Source organism: Typopeltis vanoorti, chromosome 16, assembly GCF_054136105.1.
Source record: "Typopeltis vanoorti isolate ZY-2024b chromosome 16, IOZ_Tvanoo_1.0, whole genome shotgun sequence".
Classification (NCBI taxonomy): domain Eukaryota; kingdom Metazoa; phylum Arthropoda; class Arachnida; order Uropygi; family Thelyphonidae; genus Typopeltis; species Typopeltis vanoorti.
Window position 1 is genome coordinate 64,996,946 of NC_143564.1, and position 19,884 is coordinate 65,016,829.

A 19,884-nucleotide genomic window follows, 5' to 3' on the forward strand; every position below is an offset into this window, starting at 1 on the left:
ACATGGTCCTTTCACCTGTAAGTAAAGCCTATTTGAATTAAGCCTAAAATCTGCTGGATTTTTTCAAGTTAGTTTACCGTTATCAAATGAAATATACAGATTCCTCTATTCAACTTTGAGTCTGTACATTTTACTTCTATCCATGCAATACATCTTCTTACCGAATCGTTTATAGTTTCATTTGTTCTTATTAAATTTTAAGCTTCAACTCAGTAAACAATTCAAGGTTGCATATTTGTCATATCAAATACGATAAATATCAGATTTTATCGTCCTGTATGTCAGTATCTCGCTGTTTATTATGACGACATTGTGCTATATACATTAATGCCATTATGAATATCAATTGCCTCTTTTTACCTTAAGGTTTAGTTGTACTGGATCATTACCCAAGGCATAAAAGGAATTTTTAATTTTAACTTTAGCATTTCTTCAAACCGGAAGGTCGCCTTCTTTTTCGAAAATAGACTTGATAAAGGAAGATCGACATGTTTACAATAAACTAGGCTGAGGTAATTAAGTATAAAACGTAATTAATTATTTAAAAAATAAAAATAGCTGATTAATTTTGATTTAATGTCGTGCAGCTATTCATACACTACTGCAGTTAATGAACAATATTTTGCAAAATTATTTATGTCAGTCTGTGAAAAAGACAGATGCTTCTCTCTCTCTACGATAGCGATGGCCCATAGTTTGGAGAAATTTGAGCGGCTACAAAGAACATTTGTAGCTCATGCTTGACAATCGAAAGATTCGCTATTACACACACGAGTGCTTTGTTCTAAAATTGGCGAAATGTTATATAGCTGATAACAGGTTTACACTGAGCTGGTGATTTTAATGCACTCTATGAAAATAAGTAGAGAAACGATTTGGATTGTGTATATAATAAAAGAGTAAGGTTATTATAACTGTGAAAATTGTGATTCATTCTCACAGTTCGAAAAACATCTACGAATTTTTATGGCCAGAATGGACAATAAAGAAGAAAGCAAAGTCACGTATTATTTGCTTATCTTAAATAAACGCATGAAAGGGATGATTTTAATAAACACCACACGAAGTTCCATGAGGTTTAATAGTTGACTCCCATTGTGTACTTTCAAGTTATCTGCATGCGTATGGTTCGAATGCGCTAATTTTACATGTAACATGCAATTGAAAGAATTCAGTCAACCTGTAAAGAGACAGCACAATTTGAATTAACACTAGCATTTTCTAGTGTTGTTCCTGCGTGTCAAACAGGTTTAAATTATAAAACATCACGAAGTTAATTGTGAAACGTGATTTTTACATTGGTTTTCCGAAACCAATCCCAAACAGTTCTCACAATTGGTCGTCAAAAGTTCGTCTCTGCATTTCTAATTCTTCCTGGTTAAGGATAGTTCTTACATGAAGAAATATTCAAAGTTCTTATTGCCTATAATGAATACTGTGATATCATTCTGTATTGTATATTAACCGTCGTGCATTTTTCACCTCATATAAATGTTTTTAAAGCTTATTTCAGATTTTAAACTTACTGCTCGAAAGACAGACATAATATGCATAAAATATTCAAACAGGAACTATTATAATGGTATGTAAAGATTTAAAGATTTGCCACTGCTACTAGCACCACCAGCATAGATCTTTTCTAACCTTGGGCATGATCGATATTGACTGACCAATGACCGTCTACGAACTATGTAAAACAAGTAGAATATTCTTCATGTGTGTTTTACAAATTTTTGAAATTCATAAATATAAATAAAATGTTTAATTAAGGGAACCAGTGGGATTACAACAACAAAAAATGCAAGTTAGATCACAATGAAAGAGATCGACTAAATGCTGTTGAAGGTTTTTTTTTTCACTCAAGAACTTCCATATCAGTAATATTGAATGCGCGTCATTATCGTATTAGAATTGAAAATACTGTTCGCCATTTAGGAGCTATATCTCATCGTTCACAGAATTTTGACTTATCGTATTATGTGTTCTGATAAATGCAGATAAAACTGATGCTGTATTGCACTTCCGTTTGAAGAACAACGAGGTATTGCACGATCTTGTAACCCTCTGTCAATATTTCATAGATGCAGCTCTCTCCTGTTACAAAATATACAATGAGATGTTTCCTGATTGTTGGGTTATTCTCAGTACACTCTGAATGTATAATTCAAAGTGTATACGGCAACAGCCATGTACTCGTAATAGTGTCTCCAAAAAAAAAAAAAAAGGCATTGGATTACATTAATAACGCCGGTACACCTAACATAGTGACTGCTCAGTATAGATATAAACAAATTGAAAGCAAAACAAAAGTGCGACCCGTGTTATTAAATTTCAAAAATATGCTATCATCACACACCTAAATAGAAGTATGTGGGGCAAATGATCAGTTGTCGTAGGAGAGGAATTGTTTAAGAATATAGCTTCATGAGCTTGCATTTGCCACGGGAATCAAATCTATGTTCAAACAAACGCTAAGAAGTATTAACTTAAAAATAATGCATCCACTCTAATGACAAACTAGGGTGAAAGTATCATTTATGTTGTCCTCTTCAATTTGAATCCAGTGTTACGCTTAGGAAGCTAAAAGAAAGAGCAATTGAAGCTAAAGGTCACGAAATTTTGTCCTTTAGCGAGATTAAAAGGCAGCCGCTCTCAATGGCGAGAATGCCTTTCATGTAAAAATATCAAGTATTTATATAATTAATACAGAGATTTATATGGAAATCTCTAATCAAATATTCACTTATATATTTGTTTTTAAACGACAAGGAAATAAATTCATCTTTTTTTCGCTAAGCAAAAATAAATGACTCTGCAAGACAGATGTATAGTCATGAACAGGACCTGATGCTTTGCTAATATTATTTTTTTCATATAATTATAATTAATTACAGACTATTAATCAACGAAGTGTGTACTGTAAGGACCTAATTAATAAATGAGGTTCCTGTAGCATATATACACCTCATTGATTATGACCTTCGATAAAATAAGAGTCTCAACTCATCTGTGCTGTTGACTCAGTAACCTTACAGATATGTGTCAGTTGCATTCCAGTATGGCTAGACATTCTGAGAATAATTAAAGGCACCCACATGGAAATGATTTTAGGATGCAAACCCAATTTATGAGAGGAGAGGATATTTACCTTTTTTTGAAAATAGTAAGTTCCTGAAGAATTTAGATCATACTGAGCCCTATTTTTTTTAAAGAGAACCCTCCCCCATGATTACCAGTAACACATTGCATCATATCAATGTTCGCTTAAATATTTCTCTTGATATGCATTCCACATAATATTCAAAATGTTCAATTTCATTTATTTAAAATATAAATCATGAGCAATCTACTAGGTAACTTAGTATTTCTTAGTGACTCATTTATGTGCTGCCATCTAGTAGTATCTTTAACAACCAATAGTGCGTTTGAAAAAATGCACCAGTGAATAAAAGTGTGCTGTAAATGTGAAAAGTTTAACTATGATATTTAAACTTTTAGTATTTAGTTATTGGAAGTAACTTAAAATAACATAGCAAACATATTTCATATTTTATAGTTACGTTAAATTGTTATATAACATGTATATATCTTTTTTATTCCTAAGGTCCGTTTAAAATTTTCTAACCAATCATTGGCTTCAAGACAAATGACAGCACTTTTGATTGGTTATATGAATGCAGTTAGTTCTTCTTTAATAACTACAAATGCAATTTTTAAAATGCGATAATTCTTACAAATTAATTGTAACGTTTGAGAGGCTCCCTACTAAGTACCCATGAAAACTAAATTTAAATTAATTGCCCAAAAAACGAATTGCTAAGAAATCCATATAGAATATTGAGAAATAGCTAAATTCATCACTGCACTGCTACAACCAAATGAAAACCTTACACTAGATACAGAATGTTTAGAAAGAAAAAGTCACTTGAGGAACGATCTATGACTGGAGTAGAAAAAATTAAAAACAACTGAGACATATGAATTAATCAAGATAACATGGCTGAAAAGAAATCCCTGTTTATTAGAATATGCAGCCATGCTGAGCCTTTAAAAAAAAAAAAGAGAGAGAGACTCCCATTATTACTAGTAACTATAGGGATATCTCCTTCGTGGATACTTGCTGTAAAATACTATCAACGCTGACCTGGAAAAAGAGTTAATGTATATGCCTCAAACATCATAGGAGAATGTCAGTGTGGCTTCTGCAAGGGAGAGTCGAATTGGTTTTATTTTAACACTCTGACAATTCTTAGAAAATCATTATGCATATGATAAAAAATTACATCTAGCACTTATGTACTGTAAACAAGCATATGACAGCATTGCATCGAAACGAACTATGGAATTCAATGAGATTTTTTAGAATACCAAAAAGTATATAAATATTATGCGAATATATAATCGTCACAACCTCTGTAAGAGGTTGTGACGATTATATATTCGTCAATTAGTCAATTTTTGAAATAAAATTTGGATTCTGCCAAGGAGATGCCCTCTCACCAGCCTTGTTCACCCTAGCATTCGAAAAAAGCTATTAGATGTCTAAATAAACAAAGGAAATGGAAATGAATGGGAAGAACATCCTTCTAGCTTATGCGATCCTTGAAACTCTTGTCAGGATGTTTACAAACTACTTTTCTAATTTAATTAAAGCAAGTAAGCCTATGGGTCTTGTCATAAACCGGGAAGAAACTAAATATATATGTATTTCAAGGAACTATGAGGACCGATCCAAATTGGTTGTTGCTAATTGCATCACTTCTGCATAATTTTAATTATGCAGAAGTCAACATTAATAGCTATAATGATATTCATCAAAACATAGAGGAAAGTACTGACAAGGGCACTTGTGGATATCAATTTTGCAACCCTTAAAATTTATATTTTCAATGGTTTCAGTTCAATTTCCATCAATTCCAGAGATAACTTACGGTTATGAAAAATCGTATAACAAAGAGAGATAAATGAAAACATATCACGTTTTAAAGAAAAGCAACGAAAAAAATTTGGAATATCTTACATCTTAATATATTTGATTGCATGAATGGAGACATAATGAGGATCTACGAAACCTCTTCGAAAGATCCAACATAAAATCATTTATAAGAAATTAGAGAACTGAGCGGTTGGGGCATGCTTGGAACAGATGACCAGTTCAAACAAGTACTTACAAATAAAACTGACAAAGTAAAGACCCGCAGGAAGAGTTCGAGCACGGTGGATGGATGTGGTAATGAGATACACTTTACACCAGATGAAGCCTATGACAAAGACAGATAGAGAAACCAGGTGATTGCAGCATTGGTCCTATATAGTCCAAGCTGTTGACGAGGCGGAGGAAAGGTGTCCTACAATTTTGTCTACTGGGTTTTGGTGCTTTTAATTTAATTAAATATATGGAACTCGTGTATTAAATGAAGAAGAATAAAATAAGAGGGATAACTTTAGCGAAATAGAAAAAAATTTCTTGATTGACGCATGATATGCTTATGAAGATCAGGAATATCAATATTTCGAGTTCGTCTGGTTCTTTTTATTTATTTATTTTTCGCTCTCGTCATTTTTATTACATTTGGTTAACAGTTATCAGCTTATACATTCTCGAGTAGGTTCAGTGAAGGGTACTTTGTATCATTCAAATTTTGTTTGGTTACGTTAAGTTCGATATACTCAGGGCATATTTTGCAATACGCCTTGCATCCTAAATTTACAGGCATCTACTGTATAATAGTGAACATTGTTCATCTTTTTAGTACGATTTCACAATTCTGAGCGTCAGGTCTACAACGTTTAGAAGATGTCACCTGATTATATAGTATCAGGCACTCATCAAAATTTTGTATCTCCACTGCTAGGGTGGTTTCGACAAAGATACACCGCCTTCGGTGCATTCTGTAGTGAATGGTAACTCCTCAGCTGTTTTGAGTTATTTAAAGAAATAATTAAGTGTTTAACAGTTGCTTTTTTTTTAAATTTTAATAACTATTTAAGATAACTGTTAAGCATTTAAATTATTGTTTTACAACTGACCCGATTACTCGAATATTTTTCATTCAACGTTCGCATAATTGATAGAATAATATATTTTAGGATTTTTGAGTGGTACTGTGTTTTAAAGAGGGAGATTATATCGTTCAGTTTAAGGGGAGACGTATCCCTACAGAATTATGAATTCAAAGTCATCAGATATAAAGAGAAACTTTTTTTATTTTTTTATTTTCTTTTGAAAGATAAAATTATTTTATTTTGTTTTTGAAAGATAAAAAATCGTCAGAAAAAATTTTTGCTAATTTTAGAAGGCCATGTTGCTCACGGTACGCACGTGGTCTTAGTACGTTGAAGAAAAGTACACTTTTAGTGATAATCGTACCCAGGCAAGGTTGTCAACGCGTAATGCACAAGTTATGAGATGGATAATCCGGAAATTCTGTTCTAGAGACAAAATGAATAGCTTTTTCAAGACAATTGAAGACTTCGATAAAGAAGGTAGTGTAATTAAAACTTTCTCTAATTTTTTGGAGCTGATTATCACCAAATTTAAGAATAAAATATCATTAAAAACGAGATAGCGTTTTACTGAAAGGGCGAATTGAACAATATCTTAAGAAAATCTATTTAGCAAACAGATATATTTGATTGTTTTTAAACATTTATGCTCTTAAGTAAAAAATATGGCAACAAATATTATCATTCTAACTTATTATTAGAATGATAATATTTGTATTACTTGGCTAACAAATTTAGTTAAAAATCTCTTCGTAAAACTCACATTTCATTACAGAGATGGGTGAAAACACACGCGAAATACTTTTGAAAATCTAAAACTGGTTACCTGCTGTGCATTTTTCATGTTTTGCCAAAATTAATAGTTGTGAAACATTGCAAGTGAAATATTTTCAAAATCTATTACTCGAATCTCGTATGCCATAAGTACATTTTAGAGTATTTTCCCCACTTCTGAATAATAAATGCCCGCTGCGTCCAGTAGCAAAACATTTCACTACGATATGCGAATGGAAGAAACAGAACACACACGTGGATTAACTTTTCAGTGGAATAGGGCAAGAATTAACAAATAATTTTCTTGTATACCAGTTAGTATATAAATTAATATTGAATGGCATCGTACTTTATTTCCGTTGTGGAAATAACGAAATGGGGAGGTCCTACCGAGCAGAATGTCTTTATAGTGTATCTAGAATTAAATTCGGTTTTCTTGAGTCATTTAATTTATATTGAGTAAGTTAATTATATTTTCTATTAAAAATTATCGCTTTATTTTTTTGACTATTTAAACATAGTCATTATGTATAGTTTGCTTTCTATTTCTGCATGATTTGGCTAAAATATGAAAACTTCAGTGCTGCCATCTATTATCATAACCAGAAGTTTCTGTAAGTTTCCCTAACGCTATCTTACATATTTTTTAAACCCAGAAGAGAGGAGTAAAATGACTACTAAACAAGCTGCTGGAAGACTGAGGGACAAATCCGAATGTTTACCGACTTCGTAAGAATTAAGGATTAATAATTAGGTAAAGAGTTTATTTTTTTAATTCAACGACAGGCGGAACAAAATCGAAACATTTAAATTTCACTTCAGTAGTATCAGAATTTTAAAGTTAATTTTACAGTAAAATTTAAGTGATAACTGGAATCGTTTCTAAACATTCGCGCTTGTCGTAAACTTTATTTACGACAAGCAAATACAAAATATTTATATTTTAATTGTGTATCTGGGAAGCCAAAGACTTTTAGACATTTCTTTGTGATTATATACTTTAAATCTCTAGAGAAAGATTGATATTTAAAACATAATAATTTAAAATATAATTATTATTATTATTATTATTATTATTTGACACCTCCAGAGAGTCCAAGGACTCGTCGAGGGAGGGTACCTGCTCTACAACTCCGTCTCCAACGTTCAATCACCAACTGACCGCAACTACACCAACGCCATCTACTGCCGACCACCACTGGTATTTCCACAATCAAAAACATCCAAGGCCACGGCTGGATTCGAGCCCACAACCTTTTGGCTGGAGAGCGGATACGCTATCCACTCGGCCAAATGATAAAATGAAAATAAAATGAACGTAAGAAGCGTGTCGATTCCCAAAAAGGAAAACAGAAGTTTTTATACCAGGGAAACCAAAGTTGTTACTATGGAAACGAAAATTGTTACCAGGGAAACCAAAGTTGTCACCAAGGAAACCATAATTCCTTATAGTTACTAAAGGATGCATTATAAGGTAGGTGGATGCATTGTGCATTTAATATCTTAGAAATTAAGAAATGCATTTATCTTTAATTTTGGGACAAAATAAGTTATCTTGCTGCTAATTTCAAGTTCAATAAATTGTTATAATTCTATTGTTGTTAAAATTAAGCAATCACAATTAATAAAAGTAAAACAATTAATTAAATGAATTTAGTTTTAAATTAATTTAGTGTTTTAGTTTTTTGTGACTACATGCCAAACAGTTTGTTTATCGTACGGAACAGGAGTCTAAAAAATTCAGAAAAGTTAATAAAGATGTAAGAAAAAAATCCATCAGTGAAACTGAGAAATTTATAAGATAATAATGCATGAAGCCTTTAGGTTATTTTAACAAATATGCTGTATAGATAGAGTATACATGATAGTTACAATAGCCTCCCGTCAATCGGTTAGTAAGAATGCAAGAATGCTACTTTATTTTTGAAAACACCTGAGATCAACTTCCAACTAACTACGACATGAGAATATTTATAAAGACTTTTCAAGTGGAGTTAAGATATTCGGTCTCTTATATGGAGAGTAGAGTTTGTCACTCCACAAAATAGGTAAGCTGACCAATGAATACACGTAACGGACTCTAAAGACAATATGGATTAATCGCCTCATCATAACATTAATTAGGTCTCTACAAGAGACCTAATTAATGTTATGAAATGAAAGATGAAAATTACTGTTATAAAATTTTAATTTATGCGAAATATATTACAACTTAAAGAAACGGAGCAAACAATTGTAACTTTGGAATCAGTTATGTCTTCTTCTTCATTCATTTTTTCCCATCAATTACTATTATTATTATTACGTGTTACCTCCAAAGACTCAATCCAGTAGATACTCCACCCCACTACACACAACTCATCATTTTCTTTACGTAATCCTCCATTTATACACAACAACATTACTCTACCATAAAACACAACACTATCTACCGATCACCAACAGTACAGTGGAACTTCTGTTGTCGAACATAATCCGTTCCTAAACGCTGTTCGGAAATAGATTTATTTGAAAATTGAAACCATTTTCCCTTAAGAATTAATGTAAAATGGATTAATCCGTTCCCGAATTTATTTAAATCTTCATAACTTTTTTTTTACGTCATGCATAAAATCGTAAAATGCATAAAATACAAAGAAAATCAAGAAAAGGTACTGCAAATTCAAGAATGTGAATGAATTTAAGGGGAAGTGTGACAGGTATTGTGTGAATAATGGTTAGTATGCAATGTTGGGTCTCCTGCGATGAATGTTTTGACTACATGGAGGCACCTTATAATAATAACAATAATAATAATTTTTTTTTCTATAATGTATTATATTCTTTCTTTCGGAGGCATTTCTGATTTCTTCCTCGAAACTTAGCAGGGCTTATCTCAGGAAGATAATAGATGATAGATGGCGGTGGTTTCATGGTTATGTTTCTATACTGGTCGCATGCCAGGTGTTGATTTTACTGTTTGTTGGTACGTGCTTGGAAGGCTTCAACTGCTATTACAGTTTAACTTTTTTTTTTTTTTTTGCAGTTAGGGTTGGATTTAGACATTGTGTGCTTGTTTGTTTGTGTTCTTGTAGTGATGGTTTTTGAGAGAGGGTTTGTCATAGATTGTGTGTGTGTGTGTGTGTGTGTGTGTGTGTGTGTGTGTGTGTGTGTGTGTGTGTGTGTGTGTGTGTGTGTGTGTGTGTGTGTGTGTGTGTGTGTGTGTGTGTGTGTGTGTGTGTGTGTGAGGGAGTAAAGAGAGAGAGAAACAGGAATTGCTCTATTCATTCTCGCTATAATATTTGTATAGCACCTGTTTCATCTCCCTGTATATTCCTAGGTTTCTGTCGTCGAACGGCAGTTTGTTTATCATGTCAGGTACGTAGAAGTTTCGCGTAGCTTTGCCGTGGTGATTGTTGTACTTATATGTTATGTAGTTTGTTGACTGTGGTCTTGTTATGTGATATGTTGTTCTGGTTACTCTATATGTTGGGCTGTAGTAGTGTTTTAACATGACTGTGTAGTGGCATAAGTGTTTCATCTTAAATATTTTGTGTTTTGTCCGTGCTTCCTGCATAAGAGTGGGTTGTTCCCAGAATATCAGTTTTACCATTTTATCTTGCAACCATTGTAACCTGTTAAGTCTGTAGTCTGCACAGAATGCTTATGATGTGATTGCGTATTTTAAAATGTTTTCACATAATGCTTTATAGTGTGTGTGTGTCGGCAACTGTTTCTGCTGTATAAATCGTCTATAATTTTATTATATAGTAAAGTTCATGCCACGAAGGTAATTATAGCCTGTTATTTCTGTATTTTTTTAAAGTTCCTTTCATTTTGCACACAAAAAAAATGGTATTCCGTATTAGCGCAAGTTCCTATGACAACTTGTGAAACAAAATTGTGTCATAAATCTTGATAAACAGACTGGAAAACTCACGTGTGTTTATAGATGTGGTTAGTTAGTGGGTTTTTTGAAGAAAATTCAACACCGTAGATGTATACAAATCTAATTTATTCTCTATACAAATGAAAGGTATATTTATGAATCACTACATTTACATACAATCATATTTTAACGACATATTTCCAAGTATATTTTACAATGAGTTTACAGCAAAGATATCACACAAATATAATTAAATACTAAAAAAACATATATGTGTAATTTAATATTATTTAGGAAGGAATTTCAATTCATGCCTCTTATAACGTAGTTATTATCAAAGCATACCCTTACAATAACCTTCGATAACAAATCATTGATTTATAATTAATTAATACTTGTTATTAATAATTCTTAGCAATCAATACAGACGTATGGCCAAAACCGTATGAATATGCAAGAGCTTCTGTGGGGAACTGTTAACCTCTTCATATTCAGTTTTAAATACTGCTTAAGGCAGTCGTATTCACCAGCTTCTTAAAGTAACTTTTATTGTTCTAAAATAACCGGTTTGAAATAAAAATTCTAGAATCAAACCACTCTCAAATTACCCTAGAAAAAATAGTCTATTTTTTTTTTATTCGTAGCAGGTTACAGTCATTATGTGAGCCGTATACAACCACTACACATGGTAGTTGTAAACAGCTCAAAGCACTGATCTGTTCTTCCCCGTATCTAATTATGCTACTTTATCTTGCACTTATAATGATTACTAGTGCTGTACCACGACATGAAAGGGTTAAAAAAAATGGAACAGTGCCCTCAGCTGTAACTGTTTCTTAATGCATTTCGATTCATGGGAGAGTCAAAACTTGATTTAGATTGCAATGCACTTACAGGTATGCGAACGCATTTTTAACTTTGTTTTTAGAGAAAAATAATAATAAAAGAAAAGGAAATAATAATAATCGAGGATGCTGTTTGTTTCTGTGAAGTTGCTTCAAGTAAAAATATGAATTACATTGAAAGGAATGCGTAATGATAAGACAGGAACCTTATATTAACTGATAGCGCGAAGTCCTTCAAACATTATTCAGTTATTTGCATAACATCTGTTAGTAGATAAATAGACTATCTGGGGAAAAAGTGGGGCTGTTCACTTCTCTCCAAATTGAAAGTTTCGTTATCTCGAAGTTACAGGGAGTCTTACTCCCAAGAACTCAGATTTGCTGCTCCTTGTTTCAATTATATTAATATCAAATAAATGAAGTGAGCTGTTACTCCCTATTTTAGCGTGTATCATAATGTTCAACTGAAGAAGTTCAACGCGCATTCTGGAGAAGATACGAAAATCATAACTGACGGAATTCTTTTTTGCCAAATTTTTATCACTTGAAACAGTTCCTTTTCCACTAAAGTGTCAAGTTCTGCTGAATATAAGCAATGATTGCCAATACATTTAGGGGAAAGACTGCTTTATAGAATGATGTCTTCGTTCCTTATATAACAGTCTAATAGTATGCATATAACTCGCTAAAGTATGAAGGGACTTTACATAATCTCTATATAAAAGTATTCATATATAGAGAAATTAATTGTAATTAATATAACTGCGTATTAAAATAAAAATACATTTGAAATATACATAGAGGCTTATTTCGTGGAACGTGTATTGTTAAATTTGTAAATTCTGATCTAACAATGATAAAAGAGTTTTTATTACCAAATAAACGTTTAATCTAGCTTTTAACAGATACGATAGCTCGTTTTTTGACAAAATCCTTATTGATAAATTCTTCTCAAAATCCGTGTCTTAGGGGAAGGGACTTCACTGGATGGTAGCTACACATTCAGGTAATGATACAGGGTCCAAATTGGTTTAAATATTTATAATTTAAAAATGACATAAACCTCACTTATCAATTTCATTATTGTAGTGAGCATCTAGTCTTTCTTTCTTTCTTTCTTTCCTTGGATGTGTCTGAATTCGTGCACGCGTGAGTGGAAACCGAATTTAATAAATCCTTTTGAATCAGCACTATATCACGGGAAAATCTATATAGAACTTTTCTAAAAGTTAAATAATTATATAAGAAAAATGTTACACGCATATCAAAATATATCTGATGACTTATTATTAGGTCAACAGCGAGCAAAAAATAAAATTTATTATTTATTAAAATCAGTAAAATAATTAAAAGTACACTCCATAGATGTGGAACTTCTCGTTTACATTAAATAATAATTATAATATATTAACATAAGATGAAATCCTTATTGACTAAAAAAGATATAGTAATTGTATTTATGGACAGATGGATAATTAATCTAGTGATTGTCCACTGTGATTTTGCAATTTCATTGTCACCATACGAGTTGATAAATCGATTAGAATTTTCCAGTTTCGGTGTCTTAGATGAGTTAACAATCTCCGTCTCTGTTATCATACATACACTGGATTGTGGTGTGAAAAACAACCGACATGATATCTGAAAAACTATACGATTATTTCTAATAAAAGAGAAATCATATGATAGATAATGTGAAATAACATAGAAAAAACACTTTTGTTTCTTTGTATCCAGTATGACTGGTTGCGGTACAAAATCACATCACATGAATCTTCTAGGTTCTGAAGTAATCAGTTTGGATGGAATTCTTCCACTTCCTAGAGATTAATTCTCCGACGAATAATTACAACCTACAAAAAGCATTATTATCAATCCCTCCATTTCGACAGTTTCCATTTGTCACTCCATTTTCTCTAACATTGTGGTAAGGTCTGGGTTTCATCTCTTCGTTGTAGGGCGGTGGTTCCACAAATTTGTTCGATTGTGAATTTGCAGAAGTGGATTCTTCTTCCTTTCCACCAAGATTAAATATAATTTTCTCCAGTGCTAGAAAAGGACTCTCAAATGCAAGAGAACAGCCCAAGGATATGGCCATGGTAAGCATAAAATGGCCCAAAACCATATATAGCTGTAATAAACAATACAGACACAATTACATAATATTTATATCTAATTTTTAGATGCTAAAATGAGTTTAACTTACAGTAAATTGTTAAAGTTTTTGTAATTTTATAATTTAAATATTAGTTTATATCTCAAACTCAGTTGTTTTTTTTAACTAAGCTTAGTTATATACGTTACAAGCTCAAATATTAAAAAAAAAGCTTTGTTTTCAATTCCATGCCCAAGAAACGTTTGTATGTTTGAAATTGTTGTTTATACAAATTTAAATATAAATTTGTATAAACAACAATTTCAAACAAAAAACGTGATGCCACCAAGCATCACTTTTAACGCTTTGTTTTCTTCTACTTCTTCAGTGACAAACTTTCAAAGGATCCGCAGAGGACTTTAAATAGATTTCTAACAGTTTTTGATAGTTTTTCTGTTCAATCTCCTGAATACTTCAAATGGGTCAGATAAATACTCGACTCCCTCCTCAGTGATTTTTCAGCATAGTAGTTAGCCATCGGATACACCGAAGTTGCGAAATAAATACCACTGTGAGTTTATAAAATCAATAGAAAACATTTTGGCAGAAAAATTTCGAGATGCATACGCATCTTGAAATCGGATGAAGACAGGAAAAATACCTAATTTTTTTTTATCCCAGGAAGATCAGTTTCCCATCTCACATATCATACAAATAGAGAATTCATGCACTTTATAGAAAACACATTTGTTCTTATGGACTACATCAGAAAAATGGAAAGGGAGTTCAAAGTCTCTAAGGAAGTAAATTAAAAAATCAGATTGATTAAAAATAACTTTTATATTTACTACTTACAAAAGTGTAAATCGTTTTTGTTAAAAAGATCTTATTTCTTAAATTCAGAATAGAATAATCGTATTAATAGAATGGATAAAAAAAAAAGATGATGGTGAGACTTACTGGAGTTGAATATTGTAGATGCAACAAACTGAATCTTAAAGTAAAAAGAAGAAACAAAGAAAACAAACATATGGATGATTTTTCAGATTAATAACCCAAGATTGCACTTTACAAATACAAAGTTATTCTTCAGTTATTCGCTTATCAAGAGACAAATTAAGAATGATTATAATCAACATTAATTTTACTACAAGTGAAATATACGAATATAATTACGGATAAAAAAAATCAACAAATACGGTAACATTATAAACGAACGATTTTGACAGACAAAGCTAAGTCCTTAGTATTTCGTGCGTAATCAGCTAACTTACTCAAACCATCCGTGTCATAATCAAACATGAAAATATTTAACCTAATCTAAGTTTGAGCTGAATCACACTAACTGCTTCGCTATGTAGAAATCAGATACGAACAGGGAAGAAGAAAAAGAAGGAGGAAAGACTGTCGTCATCATCATAGAATTCCGGATATGAATTTCCTTCAAGTTTACATTATTACTAACTTCCTACAAACAATTTTCCACAAATTAGTCTTATCTGAGGGGACTCAAGTATCGTCAAATCTTATATTTCAGCCTTCTACGGCAATTTTAAATGCATCGATACACTTAGATCTTGTCTTCCTCCGTTTCCCCCCCCCCATTCGACCAGGAATCAAACATCTACTCTGTTAATTTTCCATTCCCATCCTGTTTAAGTGACTATAACATCTTAAGAATGTTATAGTCACTCTGTTCAGGCATTTCTGCATGCTTGAATGCAAACAACGTCTATTTCCTATCATAATATCTGCATTTTTAATATGATATTGACAGTGCCATCTGATGACTCTCCCGATTTTTCTCAGAACTCTCATACCTGTGATTTGCGGTCTTTGATTAACTTTTCCAACCTAGTTCTCGAATCCATAATTTGAACACTGTTATGTCTACAACTACTTTAATGGTTTGACCATTTTCTTTCTTATTCCATATCAATTTATTCAGTTGACTCCTCAGCATATCAACTTCGCTTATTCTGTTTTCACATTGCCATCTTCGCTAAAATTGCACTTAAACAGCTGATAATATTTTATTTTACCTGTTACAGGCTTCCTGTTCAGAATGCAGTTCATACTTTCAACGTTCTTGCCTATTTTCATCGTTTTGCTTTTTATTGCTGATTTTCACAAAATTGTTACAAAAGTTATCACAAATTTAATTTAGATATCTTGGGGACTTTTACTCGATTTAGAGGGTGTAACATCATTTGCATAAAGTAAAGAGCCGAAATTAACATCTCCAACGTCGTTATCAGGTTTAATACCATTTTCTTTTTTATGATATGATCCATATAGATGATGAATAACAATGGAGCTAATGTGAGCCCTTGTCTCTCACCTGATGTCTCAGCAGAGACAAGAGACATTTGACAAGAAAAAAGCATGTCGTATGCAGATCCTTCTTATATATATATATATATATTTGTTTGTTTGTTAGCACGCTTCTCTAATGTGGAGAACCGACGAAAAATATTTTAAACCTAAATTTGTACAAAAAGTACAAACCCAAATTTGCCCCCGTGGGTGGAATAAGAATTTTTTTATCAATTTTATATTTTTTTTGCATTGTTCATTTTAATTTATTTTTTACATAAAAATAAAAAAATATATATTCCGTTATTTCTCAAATTTCTCTGTTGAAGTGCATTTCCGATCCTGATAACCTCTATGTCACCCGAACCTGACTTCTTCACCTCTGAGCTTCCCATCCACAGATATTTTCTTTAGAAAATGGTGTTAGCAAAGACTAATCAATCCCTTTAATAGAAAATTTGGAAAAAGCGCTGTTATTTTTTCTCCAAATTTTCCTAAAACATTTCTGTACGTCTTATATTCATTTCCTACTCTGCAGCTTAGATTCCCAACAAGGATCATCTTTTCCTTTCTTTCTTTTTTTTTTCAGCACTTCTCTAATGTGGAGAACCGACGAAAAAATTCTTTCTCTTCTTCCTTAGAACGTTTTGTGAAACTGCAGATACAAATAATTCTCACCGTCCAGTTCCTCATTTTGATATTTGACTATATCATCCTGATTGCTATTGCCTGTAATTCAATACGAGATTATCTTCGTATTTGGTGTTGAATATTATAACTACTGATTCCTTTTACTAATCATGATTGCCTGAATGCAACGTCTTGTAGTTGTTATTTAGAAGAAACCTCGTTCGTTTTTATTTTCCTAATTCGCCTGTCAGTTATGCTTCTTCTTATCTCTTGACACGTCTTATATTGTTCTCGACAAAATAAAAGATTTCTGCTCACGTTGAATTGGAGATTGTTCCAGTGGCTTGAGTTTTCAATGAAGAAAACAGCGAATCTTTGTTCAAATGGTGACTCCTCAGTCAGCACGAAATTCTTTCATGTTGTGGCATAATTCTGTTTTGGTTTAATAATACAGAATACATCTTCGTTGGCTAAATCTCTAATTGTCAGCCTATGCTCGTTTCTTCAATATTCAGGTACTTACTAAAGAGATGCCTGATGAGAAGGCGAGGATTAAACATTAGGTCAGAACCCACCTTGGTTGGTTCTCCACATTCTTTACAACGCTAAGTGGAAACCTTCTCTCTTGTATTTAACTTTCAGCCTTAAGCGACTACAACGAAGAATATTTATTAATAGAAATGATATTTTAATGATGCAGTTAAGACTAATATACCTTGTCGCCAGTTCCAAGTGTTATGCCGGGTTTGTTTGCTAGTAATAGGATGAGTCGATATTTGATCCGCCTCCCCTCCCCCCCCCAAAAAAAAATTACAAAATAAACGAATCTTAATTTCGTTACATAACACTGATTATTATAAAGTAATCAATCATTTATTAAGTACCATTATGCAGCTAGAATTTTAAACTAAAGGTAAATAATAATTGTGGGTCGTGGATATTTTAAACAAGTGAAAAGAACTGTTACAGTCAAACAAGTTTAACAAGTAAACGTAATAACAGAATAATGACCTTCATCCTCGAACACTGTAAGACACGAGTTAATTCACCTCTTTAAAACAGGTCATAGTACTAGAAAAAAAAAGTAAATTAATTTAAAAAAAAAGAGAACACGAAAAAATGCCCAAGATATCTGGAGAGATAAAAAAACTAAAGAAAAAAAATAAGGTATTCTTAATGTTAATTTTATTTAATTAGTGTATAGCACAACGGACGTGTGCTGTTCTGACCACTTTCCTTTGCACATTTTATTTATTCGTAAGTACGCATTTATCATCATTTTAACTCGTTTTTTATAGTTTTATACAAAATAATGCTATTAGATATTTCCATTAAGAGAAAAAATATCAGTTTAAATCAGTACTTACCCATACATAATTACTGGTGTATATTCTTTCATGAAGAAATGCTGTATATACCCACTGAATAAGGGGATGTACCAGATAACCCAAGAAACTCAGTCGATTTAGAGGAATCCAGGCCTTCCAGCTGAGGAAGCTATTTAAAAAACCTAGTGTAAAATATTAAAAAAAGTCAGTTAATTGGAAGCTTACCGATTGTATCAGTTGTTCTCGTAACTAGTTATTACCTTTGTTTACACTTAATGCTTCAGTGGTTCTACTTTTATGACTTGATTAACTTGCCTGGGGTTAGATTACAATAGAATGACTGAAGTTGAACTACAATAAAAGTCATACTGAAAGTTAAAGATATTTATTTTAAAATTATGTAAATATTGAATGTTGAATGGAAAGTTATTTTAACAGCATACTTTGAGTCAGACGTTCTCAGGTTGTGGGAGTTCGCCTGATTGTCTAAAGAGATGGCACGTATTTTTGATATGAAATCTTTTTAACAAAGTTAAGAGAAATTTTTTCAAAAGTTCTTTGCTTCCAGGAAATAGTTTAGTTGTCATACAATACTGTAACATTTCGTCTCAGAGAACTTAAACTGTTTCAGAAAGTAATGACATTCAAATAATATGTTTGTACACATATTATATGAAGTATGCGTTTTTATAAACACTTCGAATGAATTACTAAAATTTACATTCGATCAAAATTCTTGCTTATAAGAATCCGAGTTTTTACAGCAATACTTTATATTTGAAAAGTTATATTTAGCTTTATATTATGGAGAATATGTTTACACGTAATTTTCACGTCAGATTTCTTTCTTTGCACTTGATCTGGAAGGAGAAGCGTGAAATTTATGAAATATTTCAAGGCAAGTGCAAGGTATAAAAGTTTGGGAACCTCTGTTAGACACGTGGAATGAACTTGTTTTCACCAGTACTATTTTTCTCTGGCTCACAGGAAAGGAGAACGAACAGTGATGAACTGCTTAAATTAATAGCAATAGACTACTTAAATAAACCTTATTTAAGTTATAAACCGCATAAATAAGGAGAGCGATGCGAACATATGTAATAAGTCATACTCGAATATAAAAATAAAGGTAGTAATAATAATTAATCTTATGAACATTTCTAAGAATAAATTTATTAACATTAAAATGTTATTTGACAAGCAATGAAACACTGCGTATAGGTTCTAAATATTTTTTTCAAACGTCAAACTTTTATATTTCTTAAGTTATTCCCACTTTCAGTCTAGCGAATATCGGTATATTCTTTTATTAATGCATTCAAAAAACAAAATAAATGCTTTAACTCTTGAACTGATAAATCGGGAGGATTTCATTTTGTGAACTTGAGTCAACTAATATTGGGGTTTAACTAATATTTTGTGCTTAACTAATTTCTTAATAAATGTTTGATTTAAAAAATAAATTAGCCACCATTTACCTCCGTTTCCTGAGCAGCAGCTGAGGATAACCCACGCCACACCCAAACCGAAGGCTGTTTTGGAAGTAGCCGAATAAATAGCAGCGACAGTGGGTGTCCAGGATTGACCATTATTCCAACCGTAAGCACCATAGACCACACTGCCGTTCATTAAAATGGCAGCCACCCAGCCTGCGAATACCAACAGCTGAAAAGTAATTTGGGAACTTATGATCATAAAGTATAGATACAGTTTATATAAAAAAGGAATCATTTTAGGCACTGAATATACAAGATTTAGGTATTGTGCTCATTACCTAAGAAATATAAACCCTAGTATCTGTTTCGACACATATTCTTCGTATTATGGTTTACAGATATCACACTTACAATAAATTAATAACTATATTCTACTTTTTCATTTAACAACTTACTTTATTTGTTTGAAAATTATCAATTTTTATGAATTGCTTGGTGTGTGTGTGTGTGTGTGTGTGTGTGTGTGTGTGTGTGTGTGTGTGTGTGTGTGTGTGTGTGTGTGTGTGTGTGTGTGTGTGTGTGTGCG

The 19,884-nt window shown here is 32.1% G+C and overlaps 1 protein-coding gene across 1 annotated transcript in view; it reads right to left on the reverse strand.

Moving 5' to 3' along the window:
- The window catches only part of LOC150098084 (uncharacterized), a 110,343-nt gene that overhangs the window by 34,189 nt on the left and 56,270 nt on the right, over nt 1-19,884 (reverse strand). The window contains exon 11 of the mRNA XM_090406678.1: nt 13,415-13,624. Within this exon, the coding sequence (XP_090262804.1) occupies nt 13,415-13,624 (210 nt within the window). The remainder of the gene's footprint in view (nt 1-13,414; nt 13,625-19,884) is intronic.